At 45.9% G+C, this 18464-nt stretch overlaps 2 protein-coding genes across 3 annotated transcripts in view; both read left to right on the top strand.

Annotated features, from left to right (window-relative positions):
• LOC126504222 (zinc finger BED domain-containing protein 5-like) overlaps window positions 1-7823 on the top strand; it is a 29138-nt gene extending 21315 nt beyond the window's left edge. For both annotated transcript variants that reach the window (XM_050146396.1, XM_050146395.1), the window contains 3 exons: window positions 2554-2806; window positions 4501-4651; window positions 5297-7823. In XM_050146396.1, coding sequence (XP_050002353.1) covers window positions 2567-2806; window positions 4501-4651; window positions 5297-7116 — 2211 coding nt within the window. In that variant the 5' untranslated portion in view covers window positions 2554-2566 and the 3' untranslated portion in view covers window positions 7117-7823. The remainder of the gene's footprint in view (window positions 1-2553; window positions 2807-4500; window positions 4652-5296) is intronic.
• Window positions 7824-10704: 2881 nt separating this feature from the next.
• Window positions 10705-15960, top strand: Nupr2 (nuclear protein 2, transcriptional regulator). Its single transcript, XM_050146662.1, has 2 exons — window positions 10705-11048; window positions 13681-15960. The coding sequence occupies exon 1, from the start codon at window positions 10736-10738 to the stop codon at window positions 11042-11044; it is 309 nt and encodes a 102-aa protein (XP_050002619.1). The 5' UTR covers window positions 10705-10735; the 3' UTR covers window positions 11045-11048; window positions 13681-15960.
• Window positions 15961-18464: the final 2504 nt, after the last annotated feature.

Genomic DNA, 18464 nt, shown 5'->3' with positions numbered 1-18464 from the left:
TGTGTGCGTGTGTACCTTGGAGCCTGTGTGAAGGTTGAGGGCATCTGGTGGAAATTAGTTGTTTCCTTTCATCTTGTAGATTCCAGGATTCGAACTCAGGTTGTCAGGCTTGGCAGCAAGCCCCACTCTCCAGTAAGACATTTCATCAGCCATCTCCCCTCCCCCCAAGCTCTGAATCTTATTTCAGAAGTTAGCTAGGTTAGGAAGACTCCTTAATTGTCCTAAAGTTTCAGTACACCTTGGCAACCATTCTTAACCTTTGAGTCAGGACCCGGTTAGCCAGCTTCTGTCTCCAAACATATATACATTGCAATCGTAACAGTAGCAAAATTATAGTTATGAAGTAGCAACAAAAATAATTTTATTTTGGGGGGGTCACCACAACATGAGGAACTGTATTAAAACGTCAAAGCATTAGGAAGGCTGAGATGCACTAGATTCTATGGCGATAGCTGTATGATATTTCTTCTTTAATCCGATGACATTTAATTTGAAACTGATAGAGTAATAAAATGAAAGCCGTTTGCTCCCTCTCTAGTTCTTGCTGTCCTAAAACTCACTCTGTGTACTGGAACAGCCTTGTGTTTACAGAGATCTGCCGTCTCTGCCTCCTGAGTATTGGGATTAAAGACATAGGCCACCACTACCCAGCTTGGAATACTGTTGTACAAGCAGCAGCTGTTTAATATTTGAATAATCATTCAGGCTGTTATTGCTTATGAATGGGTGTGTGCAAATGAAGCAGGGATGTGAGCCTTGGAAGGCCAGAGGTGTCAGGTGGCTTAGATCTGAGTTTCACTGTTGGCAGTTAAGAGTTGCTGGGAACTGAACTTGTGCTCTGTGGAAGAACAGTGTGCAAGTCTTAGCAATCTCTCCATCTTACTTTTTAACTTTTTTTGTTTTGTTTTGTTTTAAGACAGGGTTTCTCTGTGTGGCATTTGTTGTCTTGGAACTCACCCTATAGACCAGGCTGGCTGTGAACTCAGAGATCCTCCTGCCTCTGCCTGATGAGTGCTGGGATTAAAGTGCACCACCACAGCCCTTTCTAACTCTTTTTTTTTTTATAAAATACTTATTTATTTATTATGTATACAATATTCTGTCTGTGTGTATGCCTGCACACCAGAAGAGGGCACCAGACCTCATTACAGATGGTTGTGAGCTACCATGTGGTTGCTGGGAATTGAACTCAGGACCTTTGGAAGAGCAGGCAATGCAACCACTGAGCCATCTCTCCAGCCCCCCTTTCTAACTCTTAATGTTTATGATTTTATGAAGTATTGTAATAACTTTTTAAAAAGATACTGTGAGCCATGTGGATACATGAAAATCGTTACAAAGAGGACAAAATAGTATATGCTTGGTTGTTAAAACCTTAACAGAAGATTAAAGAGGTACATCAATGTTTATATGCAGCAATTGGAAACAGTTTCGGTAGCCTTCCTGCGTGGGTTTGGTATGATGTTTTAGAGATGTAAAAGGAGGCTGGAAAGTTGTCTTTACAGTTAAGAGAACTGAGTGACCTTCCAGAGGACACAGGTTTGATGCCCAGCACCCACATGACCCCTCAAAACCATCTGTAACTCTAGGTCCAGGTGATCTAAAGGCTTCTTCTGGCATGCAGGTGGTACACAGACATACATGCATGTAAACAATCATAAAATAAGATAGATTTAAAATGAGCAAGGCAGGATGAAAATGCTTGTAATCCCAGTGCTGGGTGAGGCTGGTATAGGATTCCTAAGTAGCGCTCGCTCTTGTTTTTGCTAGGGCATTTATTTGATTTTTGGTTGGTTGTTTTTGTTTTTATTTGTTTTTTTAATATTTATTTATTTATTATGTATACAATATTCTGTCTGTGTGTATGCCTGCACACCGGAAGAGGGCACCAGACTCCATTACAGATGGTTGTGAGCCACCATGGGGTTGCTGGGAATTGAACTCAGCACCTTTGGAAGAACAGGCAATGCTCTTAACCTCTGAGCCATCTCTCCAGCCCTGTTTTTATTTTTTGAGAGGAGAATATCCTTTAAAATCACGCTGTAGAACAAGGATGACAGTAGATATGCCAAAGTATGGTGAAAACCCGAAGGCTCAGCCTATAGCAGGAGCTACCAGCACCTGAGGATTGCCCAGAGCAGGAGTTCAAGGCCAGCCTGGTCTGCAGAGAGAGTTCCAGGACAGGCTCCAAAGCTACAAAGAGACCCTGTCTTAAAAAACCAAAAACAAACAAAAAGAATGTATGTGTATACACATATACGCATCTAATAACAGTTAATGAAAAAAAGTTTGCAGTCAGTCAAGGAGGGGCATATGGGAGGGGGGAAGAAAAGAGGGCAGTGTTGAAGTTTTTATTCTTTGAAAAAATAATAATGTAGAAGAAGGAGAAATGACTGTGTAGGGTGACCTTGGCCTGTTGATTTTTCTGTCTCTTCCATCCCGGTGCTGTCATTACAGGTGTGTGCCTCAGAACCTGGCTTGGTTCACTTCTTCAGTAACTTCCAGAGCCATTTGGAACTGGGAACTGATGAGTTTGGTTCTTTTCTTTCCTAGCCGGGCCCCTCAGATGAGACCTGCTCCCAGACAAGCGCCTGCAGCTCATCCTCCAGCAACAGCGACTGCACCATCTGCAGTTGGCTCACCTGCTGCTGCACCCCGGCAGCCAGGCCTGATGGCCCAGATGGCGACCACTGCAGCTGGTGTGGCTGTGGGCTCTGCAGTGGGCCACACCCTGGGTCATGCCGTCACTGGGGCCTTCAGTGGAGGTGGCAGTGCTGAGCCTGCGAGGCCTGACATCACTTACCAGGTAGGATCTGGGGCCGCTTTTCCTCTGTGTGCTTGTGTCTTGTGAGAGAACTTGGCAGCTGGTAAACATCTTTTACGTAGTGCCCTGTGTTTAATTTTAGGAGTGCAGTACAAAGTGGTGCTTCCCCACCCCCTTTAAAGTAGGGGTTTGCTGGGGTATGGTTCAGTGAGTGAGCACTTACTCTGAAGCCTTGCGGACCTGAGTTCAAAGCCCTTGAACCCACAGAGTCCGGCATAGTCATGCATACCTGCATCTCCTGCATTGTGGAGGGAGATGAGCAGATCCACAGCTTGGCAGCTGGCGGTTGAGATGAAGTGACGGGTTTCAGTGAGAGCTCTGTCTCAGGGCAGTAGGATGGAGAATGTTGGGCTCCTGTGGGCACACCCATCCACACACTCGTGTGCGAGCATCACACACATAGTGTGGTTTGAGTTAGACCCTTAGGCGAGCACCAGTAAGTAGAGCAGACTGGAATTGTCACAGTCTAGCCCAACTTACTGGTTAGATGGCCATTTTCCCTCTAGGTGATTTGTGATTTTGAGAGAATCTGACTCAAGCTGACCTTGACTTTATGGCAATCCTGCCTTGGCTTTAAGAGTTTATCTTGGCTACACTGGATTCCTATGCTTCACTTGGAGACAGCGTCTTCAGTGTGTGACCGATGCTGGCTCCAAGCTTGTAGCTGTCTACTTGGTTGGCTTCTCAAGCATTGGAGTTACAGCCATGAGGCCTGGCCTTTCAGTTCAGTCTCTGTTAAATAATCACAAGTCCTGTTCAAGGCCTGTGACCCCTGACCTGATAGTTTTTGCCCTCTTTTGGATCTGTGGATTTTGTGTGTACTAAGGAACATGTAATCTCTTGAAAGGTGGTGTAGCTAAAGTTCTTGTCCATCTCTCCAATAACAGTCCTATTTTTCCTTAAGAATGTGTCACTGTATTTTTTTTTTTTTCTGAGACAGGGTTTCTCTGTAGCTTTGGAACCTGTCCTGGAACTAGCTCTTGTAGACCAGGTTGGCCTCGAATTCACAGAGATCCACCTGCCTCTGTCTCCCAAGTGATGGGATTAAAGATGTGTGCCACCACTGTCCAGTTAGAGTGGTTCACTTTTTTGTGTTTCTATTTGTGATTCTGGGGTTCAAACCCAAGGTAAACTAGACAGACTTATTATTGGATTCCTACCCTGGTTTGTTGTTTTGGTTTTGTGTTTTTGTTGTTGTTGTTTTCCAAGACACAATTTCTTTGTGTAGGCTGTCCTGGACCTGGCTTTGTAAAGGTACTCTTAGTCAGAGACCTGCCTGCCTCTGCCTCCTGAGTGCAGGGATTAAAGGTGTACACTGCCATCCCCAGCTTCCCTAGCCAGATTTTAATGTATTGATTTTATATTTACAGTGTTGGGGTGAAGTCCATAGCTTGTGTATACTGAGCAAAGCTTCGCAGAACCACTCCCTCGTTCCTACTCCGATGGCCTGGTGTGCCATTTGTTTGTTTTCTGAATTGGAGGGTATCTTTGGTTTTTAACCTTAACGTTTTTTGTTTTGCTTTCTGCCTTTAAATGGTTTTCATTACCATATTACTGGATGGATAACTAAGTTTTCACCTTTTTATAGTTGTTTCCCCAGCTAAGAGTCTGTGAATGCTACTTTTGTTGTGTGCACCTATACTTTCTCAGGAGTACCTAATGTTGTGTCTTGGCAGGAGCCCCGGGGAGCCCAGCTGCTGGCCCAGGAGTCTCCTGGACCTTGCTTTCTTGAGATCAAACAGTTTCTGGAGTGTGCCCAGAACCAGAGTGACGTCAAGCTCTGCGAGGGCTTCAATGAGGTGTTGTGGCAGTACAGAATTGCAAATGGTAGGTGACCCATCATCTGCTCAGAGAGATTGATAGTCCTCACCCCTGTTGGGTGACTGTTCTCAACCTGCGAGTTGTCGTGACCCCTTTGGGGTCATCTAGGACATGGGAAATTCATATTTGTGATCATCTTTGGTACTGATTCCCTGCTCTGCCGTCGTCTCCGGGCTGGGCTGCCTACATGCAGATAAGTCCACATAGGGGTACCAGTGATGACATCATTGTGCCGACCCCATCACATACACCCTGTGCAAATGCAGGTGTATGTGACAGGGTTGGTGCCAAAATATAGTTATGCAGACCAGGCACACATGTGTCGCAAGCAGCTACAGTGTTGAAAGCAGCAAACAACACTTCATGAATTATAATTACCGGGTAAGTGTCAAATCATGTACTGTAAAGTTATCAACTACTGTAGAAAAAAAGTATGGATTATGGGAACTATTTGTTTGTTTGTTTGTTTTTAAGACAGGGTTTCTCTGTGTAACAGCTGTCCTGGAACTAGCTCTTGTAGACCAGGCTGGCCTTGAACTCATAGAGATTCAACTGCCTCTGCCTCTGGGTGCTGAGATTAAGGGCGTGCGCCACCACCACTTGGTCATCTTTTGTGTTATTAAAGCTACTGTTGTGTATTATTTTCATTAGAGGGCCATCCCCCAAGAGTGGACCGTGTAGAGAAGAAGGTTAAGAACAGAAGATACAGTGAAGAATTCTTACGGTATGGTTTTACCTCAAAAACGACAGCAGGCGTTGAGAAACCGCAGTGTGTTATTTGTGGGGACGTTCTCTCGGCGGAGTCTATGAAGCCAAACAAACTGAAACGCCATTTTGACAGCAAGCACCTGAGCTTTGCCGACAAGGATATCAACTATTTTAGAAGCAAAGCTGATGAGCTCAAGAAAGCCAGGCTTGACACTGGCAGCAAATACCCCAAACAGAATGTCATAGCCGTTGAGTTTTCCTACTTGGTGGCGCTCAGAATCGCCAGGACTATGAAGCCTCACAGCTTTGCTGAGGATTTACTGTTGCCAGCGGCCAAAGACAGTGTTCGAGTTCTGATCGGAAAGGAATTTGGTATGCAGCTGAGCGCTGTTTCCCTGTCTAACGACACTGTCCGCAGAAGAATAAATGACATGTCTGCCGATATTCTTAACCAGGTCATCCAGGAAATTAAATCTGCTCCACTTCCAATATTCAGTATCCAGCTCGATGAATCTACAGACATCGCAAACTGTTCCCAGTTACTGGTTTACGTGAAGTACATTAACGACGGCGACTTCAAAGATGAATTCCTCTTTTGCAAACCTCTTGAAACAACAGCCACTGCACATGATGTATTTGACAGAGTTGGTTCATTTCTGAAGGAGCACAAGCTCTCGTGGGAAATGGTCTGTGGGGTTTGCACCGACGGTGCTCCGGCTATGCTAGGATGTCAGTCTGGATTTCAGCGTTTGGTCCTGAACGAGTCGCCGGAAGTCATCGGAACTCACTGTATGGTTCATCTGCATGCGTTAGCAATGAAGACACTGCCGCAAGACTTAAAAGAAGTCATGCAAAGCATCGTCGGTTCTGTCAATCTTGTCAAGGCGAGCACGTTAAACAGTCGACTGTTTTCACAACTGTGCAACGAGTTTGACGCACCCAACAAAGCTCTGCTATTTCACACCGAAGGGAGGTGGTTGTCCAAAGGAACCGTTTTAAAATGTGTTTTTGAGCTTCGTGATGAGCTCAGAATATTTTTTAGTCAGAAAGCAAGACCACAGTTCGTAGCACTTTTCAGTGATCAATGTGAATTGCAGAAAATAGCTTACTTGGTTGACATCTTTGTTGTCTTGCGCGAATTAAGTTTATCACTGCAAGGACCAAATGCAACATGCCTCGATTTGTCTGAAAAGATCCAGTCATTCCAAATGAAGCTTCGGCTTTGGCAAAAAGAGCTGGAAGAAAATAAAACACACATGTTGCCTACCCTCTCTGCTTTCTTTGAGGAACATGACATTAAACCGTCCGGAAGGACTTCAGTGATCATTTCCGTGAAAGAGCACTTGCACGTGCTTGCGGAAGAAATTTCCTGGTACGTTCCAAGTCTACCTGCCGTCCCATTTGCCCTTGCTAGAAGCCCGTTCACAGTCAGAGTTGAAGATGTCCCTGAGACGGCACAAGAGGAATTTGTCAGACTTATTAACAGCGAAGCAGCGAGAGCTGACTTCTCTGTGTTGCCACTTACTCGGTTCTGGGTCAAGTGTTTGCAGTCCTACCCTGTTCTGTCTGAGACCGTGTTGCGCCTCCTCCTTCCATTTCCAACAACATATCTTTGTGAGACAGGGTTTTCCAACTTGTTGGTTATCAAGTCCAAATACAGACGGAGGCTCGCTGTGGAAAATGATCTCCGTTGTGCTCTTGCAAAGACTGCCCCGAGAATTTCTGATCTAGTGAGAAAGAAGCAATCTCAACCTTCACACTGATGTTGGTGTTGACTTTTTGCTTTTTAATGTGTGTGTGTTTGTTTGTTTGTTTTGTTTTTTTTTTTTTGTTTTTGTTTTTTGAGACAGGCTTTCTCTGTGGCTTTGGAGTCCGGAGTCCATCCTGGAACTGGCTCTGTGGACCAGGCTGGCCTTGAACTCATAGAGGTCCACCTGTCTCTGCCTCCCAAGTGCTGGGATTAAAGGTGTGCACCACCACTGCCTGGCTGAAGTTGGCATTTTACAGATACTGTTGCAAAATGTAGCAAATTGTTCTGGGTTTCGTTTTTTGTTCTTTATTTTGTTTCTTTGGGAGATAGGGTTTGTCTGTGTAGCCTGGCTGTCCTGGAACTTGCATTGTATACCATGCTGACCTTGAACTCATAGAGATCCTCCTATCTCTACCTCCCAAGAGCTGGAATTAAAGTCACTACCCAGGTACTGATGTTATATTAAGACTGTTACCCAGGAGAGGTGGCTTCGAGGTTAAGACCACTGGCTGAGTTAATTCCTGAGTTCAATTCCCAGCAACCACATGGTGGCTACAGCCATCAATAATGAGATCTGGTGCCCTCTTCTGGCCTGCAGGCATACATGCAGGCAGAACACTGTATACACACACAAAAAAAAAAGACCCGTGATACTACACCATGATTCAAGACAAAATTTCATTATTTATAACTGGAAATAAATATTTAACAATAAATACATACTTTTTTTGGAGAATTAATCACTATGCTTTAATAATGTTCAATTTGTAGCAGTGAAAATAAATTCTATGCCAGATAGTGGTGGTGGTGCATGCCTTAAATCCCAGCACTTGGGAGGCAGAGGCAGGTGGATCTCTGTGAGATCTAGGCCAGCCTGGCCTACAAAGTGAGTTCCAGGACAGCCATGGCTACACAGAGAAATTTTGTCTGGAAAAAAACGAAAAAAGAAAGGAAAATAAATCCTACATATCAGATGTTTACATTACAAGTCATAACAGTAGCAAAGTTACAGTTATGAAGTAGCAATGAAATAATTTTATTGTTGGGTCATCACAACATGAGGAACTGTGTTAAAGGGTCACAGCAATAGGAGGGTCGAGAAGACTTGATGCATAATTAACAGTTTCAGGGGATCTGATTTTTGAAAATACTTCCATCAGATTGCCTGTAGGAAAGTCTGTAGGGCTTTTTTTTTATTTATTTAAAAAGTAAGATTTATTTATGTGTATCAGTGTTTTGGTCACCATCCCCTGGTACCAGGCATGCATGTGGTACACATATACACATGCAGGCAAAACACTGATACACATAAACAACTAAATCTTCTTCTTCTTTTTATTGTTTGTTTTTCGAGACAGGGTTTCTCTGTAGCTTTGAAGCCTGTCCTGGAACTAGCTCTTGTAGACCAGACTGGCCTCGAACTCACAGAGATCCTCCTGCCTCTGTCTCCCAAGTGCTGTGATTAAAGGCGTGCGCCACCACTGCCCAGCTCAAACAAAATACTTTTTTTTAAAAAAGAAAAAAAAAACTTTCTGGGCTGGAGAGATGGCTTAGTGGTTAAGAGCATTGCCTGCTCTTCCAAAGGTCCTGAGTTCAATTCCCAGCAACCACATGGTGGCTCACAACCATCTGTAATGAGGTCTGGTGCCCTCTTCTGGCCTGCAGGCATACACACAGAATATTGTATATGTAATAAATAAAAAAAATATTTAAAAAAAATTAAAAAAAAACCTTTCTATTCCAGGCATTGGTGGCTCATGCCCTTAATCCCAGCACTTGGGATGCAGAGGCAGGGCGATCTCTATGAGTTTGAGGCCAGCCTGGTCTAGAGAATGAGTACCAGGACCCCCGAGCCTACACTGAGAAACCCTATCTCGAAAAAATAAGCCACTTCCAGTGATACGATATCCCCAAAGCCATACCTCCTAAACCTCTCCAAGCACTGTTACCAGCTATTCAAATCAAACTACCACTCACAGTAAATGAGAGAGAGAGGGAGATAGTATGTCCATGTCCACCTGTCCTTCCTGCCACCTTGTGGGGTCTGGGGAATGGAGTTCTGGTCATCAGATCTCTGTAGAAGTGCTATCTGTTGAGCCGTCTTGCTAGCCCTTGAACAGCTACTTTAAAATAAAAGTGGCTTTTGTTCTTGCTTGGTTCTGTATGTGTGTGTGGAAGCACACGCATACATGCACACATGCTCTTATGTTCCATCCATTCGTACACACAGTGATGGAGGATGTTGAGTGTTTTCCTCTATTGCTCTTCCTATTCCGTGGAGATAGGGTCTCTCACTGAATCTGTCCTGTTTAGGCTAGACTGGCTGGCCAGCAAGCCCCGCTGAGTCTCACCTGGGTGAGGGGAAAGGCCTATGCAGCCACACCTGGCTTTTTATGTGCATGCTGGGAACCCAAACTCAAGTCCTTGTGTTTGAATAATAAATGCTCTTAGCTGGCTGTGGTGGTGCACACACTCCTCTAATCCCAACACTTGGGAAGCAGAGGCAGGTGAGTCTCTGAGTTTGAGGCCAGCCTGGTCTACAGAGTTAATTCCAGGACAGGCTCCAAAGCTACAACAGAGGAACCCTGCCTTGAAAAGCCAAAAACAACAACAAAAACAAACTATCCAGTCCCTCCGTTCCAGCTTGGGATGGTCAGTCGGTCTGTCTTCTCAATTTATGAGGCATGCTTTTGGGTGTATCCGTTGAGGAAGTTTCCAGAGATTATAGACTTGAGAAGGGGCAACCCACACTGAATGTAGATCACACCATCCATTGGGCTGGGGACTCAAAATGGAGGGGGGGAAGAAAGCGAACAAGGCGCTAGAATTCCCCTTTCTTCCTGATTGATCAATGCAGGTATGAACAAGTAGCCTCATGATCCTGTCCACTATGCCTTCCCATCTGATTGTAGGTATTCTCAAACTGTGAGCCAAAACACACCCTCTTCTAAACTGATTCTTGCCCAGTATTTGGCTATAACAATGAAAAAGTAACGTTGAAGACAATAATCATGTCACATAAACGCACGAACCAAGCGAAAGTAATTCCGCAAGCCTATTTCCTTTTGCAAAAATAAACCCAAACTGAGCTAGCCAATACATTCGGCCGGAAGGACCCCCATCTTTTATCTCCGTGCTGGAATTACAGGTGTACCCAACCACACTAGATTTATATAGTGCTGGGGTGGAACCCAGGGCTTCGTTCATGCTAGGTAAGCACTCCACCCACTGAGCCACATTCCCTCGTTCCATCCCTTCAGGTTTTTTTTACCAACAGCACCTGAAGGTTTATAGTTAACAATACCGTCCCACAGGAACACTTAGGATTTTTTTTTTTTTTTCGAGACAGGGTTTCTCTGTGGCTTTGGAGCCTGTCCTGGAACTAGCTCTGTAGACCAGGCTGGTCTCGAACTACACAGAGACCCGCCTCTGCCTCCCGAGTGCTGGGATTAAAGGCGTGCGCCACCGGCAACATTTAGGATTTTCAATCGGTAACAAAGAAGCGTCGGCGGAAGCCACGCCCCTCTGTGAGGTCACAGGGCTCACCCCTAGAGCGGAGCCAATAGGAGCATTGGGCGGGGCCTTCCGGCCTGAGCAGCCATCGGCGGCGGCGGGCGGAGCGCAGCGGCGTGATGGACCCGCCAGCTCGTCCTTCCGCCTCCCGCCCACGGGCTCGAGTGCGCCCGCCGCCGCCGGAGGCGCTGCCCATTGCGGGCTTCGACGACGAGCTGTACGACTGCCTGGACTACTACTACCTGCGTGACTTCCCGGCCTCCGGAGCTGGCCGCAGCAAGGGCCGGACGCGGCGCGAGCAGCAACTGCGCACCAACCACCCGGTGCCCGGCGGCCACGAGCGCAAGGTGGTGCAGATCCTGATCAACGCGCAGCGCAAGCGGCGCCAACGCCAGCTGCAACCGCGGCCGCGCACGCGCCTGCCCTGAGAGGGTATGGGCAGGCAGAGCCCGTTGGTGGGGGGTAGGAAGCAGAATCGCCTATTATCTCAAGCTGGTCTCGAATTCCCTGTGTAGTGGAGGATTACCTTGAACTTCAGATCGCCCCGTCGCCAGCTTTCAAGAGCTAGGATGATGAGACAAGTGCAACAATGCCTAGCTCTTTCTCTCTCTCTTTTTTAAAATGGTTTTTCTTTTCTTTTTTTATATTTATATTTTATGTATGAATGCTCTACATGTATGCTGGCAGGCCAGAAGAGGACATCAGAGTCAATTATAGATGGTTGCGAGCCACCTTGTGGTTGCTGGGAATTGAACTCAGGACATCTGGAAGAGCAGCCAGTGCTCTTAACCACTGAGCCATCTCTCCAGCCCTCCTTTTTAATAGTTTTATTTTTATTTTCTGGTATTTCGAGACAGGGTTTCCCTGTGTAGTCCTGGCTGTCCAGGAACTCACTCTGTAGACCAGGGTGACCTCAAACTCACAGAGATCCATCTGCCTCTGCCTCCCGAGTGCTGGGATTAAAGGCTTGCGCCCCCACTGCCTGGCCTTTATTTTTTTATTTTCTGACACAGTGGTCTCATGTCTCCTAAACTGGCCTGGAACTCCTCAGCCTCCACCGATCCCCTCCAAATGCTGAAATTTCAACCATGGGCCATGGTCACATGCTGTGTTGTTTTAGTGATGCGGCCCAGTGTAGTTCAGGCTGGCATGGTATTTGTGACAATCCTCAACCTCTGCAGCCTTGAGATTACGGGTCTGTGCCACCACGTTCGTTCATCTCTCACACCCTTCCAAGACTTCCCGCGTTAGTTGGAACTGTACCCGACCCCTCCCAGGTGTCTCCTGGCTGCTAGTGAAAGATTATGCTTTGGCAGTTTGCAGTTCGGTGAGAAAGGCCTCGCTCAGAAATGCCACAATAAGTCTCAAGTCTATCCCGGCAGTCAGGGCAGCTTACCCCTATAAGCTATCCCAGTGCTCCAGAGACTACTGCTGGAGTTGGAGGCCAACCACACAGGGACACAGTGTGAGGCGATGTCTCCAAACAAAACAGTTCCTCCTTGTTTGCTTTCTATTGCTGTGACAGACACCTTGACCAAGACCAAAGCACCTTGGGCAGGAAAGGGTTTCTTTCAGTTTAAAGAGGAGGTCAGGGCTGGGACCCAAAGGCAGGAACTGAAGCGCAGTCCTTAGAGGTCCATGTTCACTTGCCTTTCTTCTATCTCCCAGTACCCTTGCCCTGGTGATTCTGCCTACAGTGGGCTGGCCTCTCCCATATCAACCATTAATTGAGAAAATGCCCCCACAGGCCAATCTGATACCTCTGTCTTCCCAGATGACCCTAGTATGTGTCGAGTTGACAAAAAAAAAAAAAAAAACAACAACAAAACAGGAGACAAAGGCTGGAGAGATGCCTCAGAGGTTAAGAGCACTGACTGCTCTTCCAGAGGTCCTGAGTTCAATTCCCAGTCTCATGCCACCTGTAATGAGATCTGGTGCCCTCTTCTGGCCTGCAAGCATACATGCAGGCAGAAGACTATACATAATAAATAAATCTTAAAAAAAAAAAACAAAAAACAGGAGACAAAAACTAGGTATGATGGTGCACACCTGTACTCCTCTCAGCTCTAGGGAAGAGGTGAGGGAGTCAGAAGTTCAAGGTCAGAGACTGGAGGTGGCTCAGCAGTTAAAAGCACTTGCTGTTCTTTCAGAGGACACAGGATTGGTTCCCCCCACCTACATCCGGTGCCTCATATCCATCTGTAACTCCCAATTCGAGAGGATCTAATACCCACTCTGGCCTCCGAGGAGACTGCACGCACTTCATACACAGACGTATATTTGGGCAAACACAAATATTTTTATTTTGTTTATTATTATTATTTTGTTTTGTTTTTCTAGACAGGGTTTCTCTGTGGCTTTGTAGCCTGTCCTGGAACTAGCTCTGTACACCAGGCTGGTCTCGAACTCACAGAAATTTGCCTGCTGTTGTCTCCCACGTGCTGGGATTAAAGGCATGTACCACCGCTGCTTGGCTCGTAATTTTTTTTTAAATAATTAAAAGATTTTTTAAAAGTTCAAGATTATTGGCTACATAGTCTGTTTGAGGCTAGCCTGGGCTACAGGAGACAACAAAGGAAGCAGCTGAGAAGCAGCTCAGCTGACAGTGTTCTCCCAGTGTGCATAACTCCCCAGGGTCAGTCACCAGCACTGACTACGTACCAGTAATCTTGGCATGAGGGAGGTGGAGGAAGGAGGATCAAAAGTTTATGGTTGTCCTTGGTCACTTGGCATGAGGGAGGTGGAGGAAGGAGGATCAAAAGTTTATGGTTGTCCTTGGTTACACAGTCTGAGGTCAGCCTGGGCTACTTGAGACCCTGTCTAAAAAAAAAAAAATAACAAAAACAACAGACTAGTGGCTCTGACCTGTTCTCCTTGCCCTCAGGAGGCAGAGGCAGGAGGATCCCAGGCATCCAGCCTGGGCTTTGTTGTGAGTTTCGGATCCCCATGGGCTAGAGTGACACCTGGTCTTGCAGGAGAGAGAACTAGGAACTTCTAGTGCTCTTTGTAAGACCTGGGGGAGGGGGGGGATAACTGATGTTCGTTTCTTTCTTATTTTCTACAGGAAACCTGAAAGACCTCTTAAAAGTATTTTCGACTGCCACCGAGTTCCTCCATGTTGGTCAGCAGGCCTTTTTTGACAGTTTTTAAGCTTACCACTTCAATCTTTCCTTCCTCACTAATTAATTATTAAGGAAGTAGTTTCCAAGTGGGTGTGCTTCTTTAGGGTTTTCAATTAAAAGAGAACAAGAATGCATTTTAACTCTTCTGGGTTTCCTCCCTCCCCCTTCCCCCACCCCTCCCCAACTTAGGTTTGTCCTGTCCCCGTGTCCCCCCACCCCCTCCACCCCCTCACCGAGGTGGTAACTGGTTTCCAGTCAGTGCTTGGACTGTAAAGTGTGAAGAGATCACAAGGCTGGGGAGATAACTCATTTGCTAAAGTGATTGCAACCAAAGCCTGAGTTTGATCTTGAAAAGCCATGTTTTTTAAAAAGCCAGTGTAGTGATCCAGTGTTTGGAAGGTAGAGACAAATTCTTGGGGCTCACCGGCCAACTAATATAACCTGCCTTATGCGTTCCAGGCCAGTGAGCAACACTGCCTTATAAAAAAAAAAAAGATGGATGTGTCCTAAAGATCCATAGCTGATCGTGGGTAATTGCCTCTACATGTCCATACTCACACTCAAGTTTGTGCATGTGTGCACACATGCACACCCACACCCACCACAAACAGTGAACCGGGGAGACCCAAGATAGGATGCTTTACAGGAAAGAATTCTACCCATATGCCATCTCTGAAAGTTCGGCTTTGGTTTTAGGGATGGTATTTTGGGGAGTGATTGAGATTGGGCCTCTCTACATAGCCTTGGCTGTCCTGAAACTTGCTGCAGAAACCAGTCTGGCCAGGAGCTCACGAGTTCTGCCTATCTCTGCGTCCTGAATGTTGAAATTAAATATACGCACTACCACTTCAGGCTGAAGGTTTTTGTTTGTTCGTTTTCTTTTCTTTTTTTTTTCAAATATTTATTTGTTTATTTGTTTATTTATTTATTTATTATGTATACAATATTCTGTCTGTGTGTATGTATGTCTGCAGGCCAGAAGAGGGCACCTTATTACAGATGGTTGTGAGCCACCATGTGGTTGCCGGTAATTGAACTCAGGACCTTTGGAAGAGCAGGCAATGCTCTTAACCACTGAGCCATCTCTCCAGCCCCTGTTTGTTTGTTTTCAAGACAGGGTTTCTCTGTGTAGTCCTGACTGCCTGGAACTCGCCCTGAAGACCAGGCTGGATTTGAACTCAAAGATCTGCCTGCCTCTGTCTCTGGAGTGCTGGTATTAAAGGCCTGCGCCACCACCCACCACTGCCCACCACCACCAGGCATCAGGCTGAAGGTTTTAATATGCATTACAGTAAGATATTGTGGTAGAGTGTTTGCCTAGCGTACTTGAAGCTATGGATTTCAGCCTTAGAGCCTACATTAATTGGGTATGTGGCAGGTAGAACATGCCTGTAATCCCAGCACTTGGGAGTTGCAGGTGTGAAGATCAGAAGTTTGAGGTCATTCTTTGTAAGTTCAGGGCCGGCCTGGGCTTTGCGAGACCTTAAGAGTAGGCCTTATTCAACAATTGCTGAGGTCTCACTTGTTTCACCAGAGCTCTTTGACATGGCTGCTGCAGTCCCCATTTTAAGAAAGAGGTTCTAATAATGCCCTAGTTAACTTGTTAAAAAAAATTATGTAGGGACTGGAGAAATGCCTAGAGGTTAAGAGCATTGACTGCTCTTCCAGAGGTCCTGAGTTCAATTCCAAACAATCACACGGTGCCTCACAGCCATCTGTAATGAGATCTGGTGCCTTCTGGTGTGCCCACAATCTTGCAGACAGAACACTATGTATGTAATAAACAAATACATCTTTTTAAAAAAATTTATGTGTCTGTTTGTGTATATGTCATGTGTATTCTGGTAATCCCAGAGACCAGAAGAGAGTGTCGGGTCCCCTGAAGCTGCAATTAATATAGGCAGTTGTAAGCCGTCTGCTGTGGGCGCTAGAGACCAAAGGCAGGTCATCTGGAAGCTCAGTAAACAATCGTAAGCACTGTGCAGTCTCTCCAGTCCCCTGGTTAAATTTGGCACAGCCTATAACAGTCATCTGAGAAGGAAAGCCTCTATTGAGCAATACCCTAGATAAAACTGTCCTGCCAACAAGGCAGTGGGGGTTTGTCTTGATAAATGAGTAGGAAGAACCTGGCCCAATATGGGTGGTACCATCCCCTTGGAAAGTGGCCTTGTATAAATAGGAAAACCTGTTTTGGTGTCTTTAATGTCTTTAATCTCAGCACTTCGGAGGTAGAGGCAGGCAGATTTCTCTGGGTTTGAGGCCAGCCTGGTCTACATAATTAAAGCCTGTCTCAAACATGTCGGAAAGGTAGCTGAAGCGAGACAGCAAACAGCATTCCTCTGTGGCTCCTGCTTCACACTCCCGCCTGAGTTCTTGCCGCCCTGACTTCCCTCAGTGATGGGCAGTGCCCTGGAAGCGAAAGCCTAGTAAACCCTTTCCTCCCCTAACTTGCCTTTCGTCTGATTATTTTCACAACAGAAAGGAAAGCAGAACCAATGCGGGCATGTGACATGCAGAGATCATGCAGGAGTAAAGCAGGGGCCTAGTCCTGGTACTGTGTGCCTGGCGTGCGGTGCACGTGAGGGTTTCACATTCACTCATCCCTAGGATGTAGCTCTGGGGTCTGATGAAATTATGCTTAGGCCAGCCATATTTTAATAACCTTTTCTGTTTGTTTGTTTGTTTTTCAGTGTTGGGTGGTTCTTTTTTGCTATCTTCCTTCTCTCTGTCTCTCTTAAGGCAAGGCCTCACTATGTAGCCCTGGCTGCCTTCAAAATTGGCACATAGACCAAGCTGGTTTCATACTCACAGAGATCCCCCTGTCTCTACTGAACATTGGAATTAAAGCATGCACCACTAGGCTGAGCTTAACAATATTTTTGAAAATAGTTTTTTTTTTTAACCAGAGGCTCATTTTTTTTTTCATGCTAACTGATGAATGATGTATCTCATCTCTTCTCCTCTCTCTCTCTTTGGTTTTTTGGGACAGGTTTCTCTGTGTAGCCTGGCTGTCCTGGAACTCACTCTGTAGACCAGGCTGGCCTTGAACTCGGAGATCTGCCTGCCTCTGCCTGAGAGTAAAGGTGTGTGCCACCACTGCCAATGCCTCAAATGTATGTTTTAAATGTCTCCAAGATTTTAAAGAAGGATTCTAGGTACTCCACACCAGCAGGGAGTCAAAAACATTCCCTCTTTTTAGCTTCTTTCCCTCAGCCTTGAGACAATGTCTTTTTCAGACCAGAGTGGAGTTAGACAGGTCAGCCAAAGCTACAGGTAGTTTTTATTTCTCTTCCGCCTTCAGTCAGTCCCTCTGCGCCTTGCAGTGATGCCTTGGCTAGGCGAGGGAGGCTTTACTGAGAGGAACAACCTAACTTAGAGCAGAGGCTTTGGGCTTTCCTGCTGCAGCATGTCACCGCTGCTTTCAGCCTCCTCCAGTTGCTCTTCCCATTTGTGAAGTGGGATAACAGGGGATGACTGTCTTAGTGAGGGTTACGATCGCTGTGATGAGACACCACAACCAAAGCAACCTGAGAGAGAGAGAGACGGTTTATTTCTCCCACAGTTTATCATCGAGCCAGGCGGCGGTGGCACACGCCTTTACTCCCAGTACTCAGGAGGAGAGGCAGACAGATCTCTGTGAGTTTGAGGTCAGCTTGGTCTACAAAATGAGTTCTGGGACAGCCAGGGCTATTACACAGAGAAACCCTGTCTCGAAAAACCAAAACCAAACGAAACCAAACCAAACCAAAACCACCAAACAAACAAAAACCAATCACAGAACCTGAGGTTATAACTCAACACAAGTGCTATTTAATATGTGCTTAGTCCCTGATGTTCAATCCCCAACACCACAAAACCAAGATAAGCATTTTATCCCAATTATCACAAAGTCCAGGCTTTAGAGTTTTTGTAACTGCTTTTCCCTCCTGAAATGCTCACATCCTTAATAAAGATTGCTTCTTCTCCAACTCATCAACTCAATTTGATGTTCTTGTTCAAGAGTCCTGTCCTGGGGTAGCAAAGACAGCTCGGTGGGGTGGATAAAGGTGCCTGATGCCAAACATGATGACTTGAGATCAATTCCTGGAACCCCCATGATCGAAGGAGAGAACTGACTCCCAAAATTTGTCCTCTGATGTTGGAGGGGGGCTGCTTGTTGGTTCCCGGCCACCCAGTTAGCTTAGACCTAAAATAATCACACAGAAACTGTATTAATTAAATCACTGCTTGGCCCATTAGTTTTAGTTCTTATTAGCTAACTCTTATATTAATTTAATCCATTTCTATTAATCTGTGTATCACCACATGGCAGTGACTTACCAGCTAAAGTTCCCAGCATCTGTCTCAGGTGGTGGCTCCATGGCTTCTCTTTGACTCTGCCCTTCTTTCTCCTAACATACAGCCTAGCTTTCCCCACCTAGTTCTGTTCTTCCCTGCCATAGGTTCAAAGCAATTCTTTATTCATTAACCAATAAAAGCAACACACAGACAGAAGGACCTCCTACACCATTTCCCCTTTTATGTTTAAACAAAAAGGAATGCTTTAACTTTAACATAGTAAAATTATGTATAACAAAACAGGGCTGGGCTGTGGTGGCGCATGCCTTTAATCCCAGCACTCCCTGTGAGTTCGAGGCCAGCCTGGTCTACAAGAGCTAGTTCCAGGACAGCTAGGACTGTTACACAGGGAAACCCTGTCTCAAAAAAAAAAAAAAAAACCAAAAAA

This window comes from Alexandromys fortis, unplaced genomic scaffold (genome assembly GCF_014885135.2).
Source record: "Alexandromys fortis isolate MF-2015 unplaced genomic scaffold, M_Fortis_MF-2015_v1.1 scaffold_56, whole genome shotgun sequence".
Lineage (NCBI taxonomy): Eukaryota > Metazoa > Chordata > Mammalia > Rodentia > Cricetidae > Alexandromys > Alexandromys fortis.
This window is presented reverse-complemented; position numbering and strand designations above follow the sequence as displayed.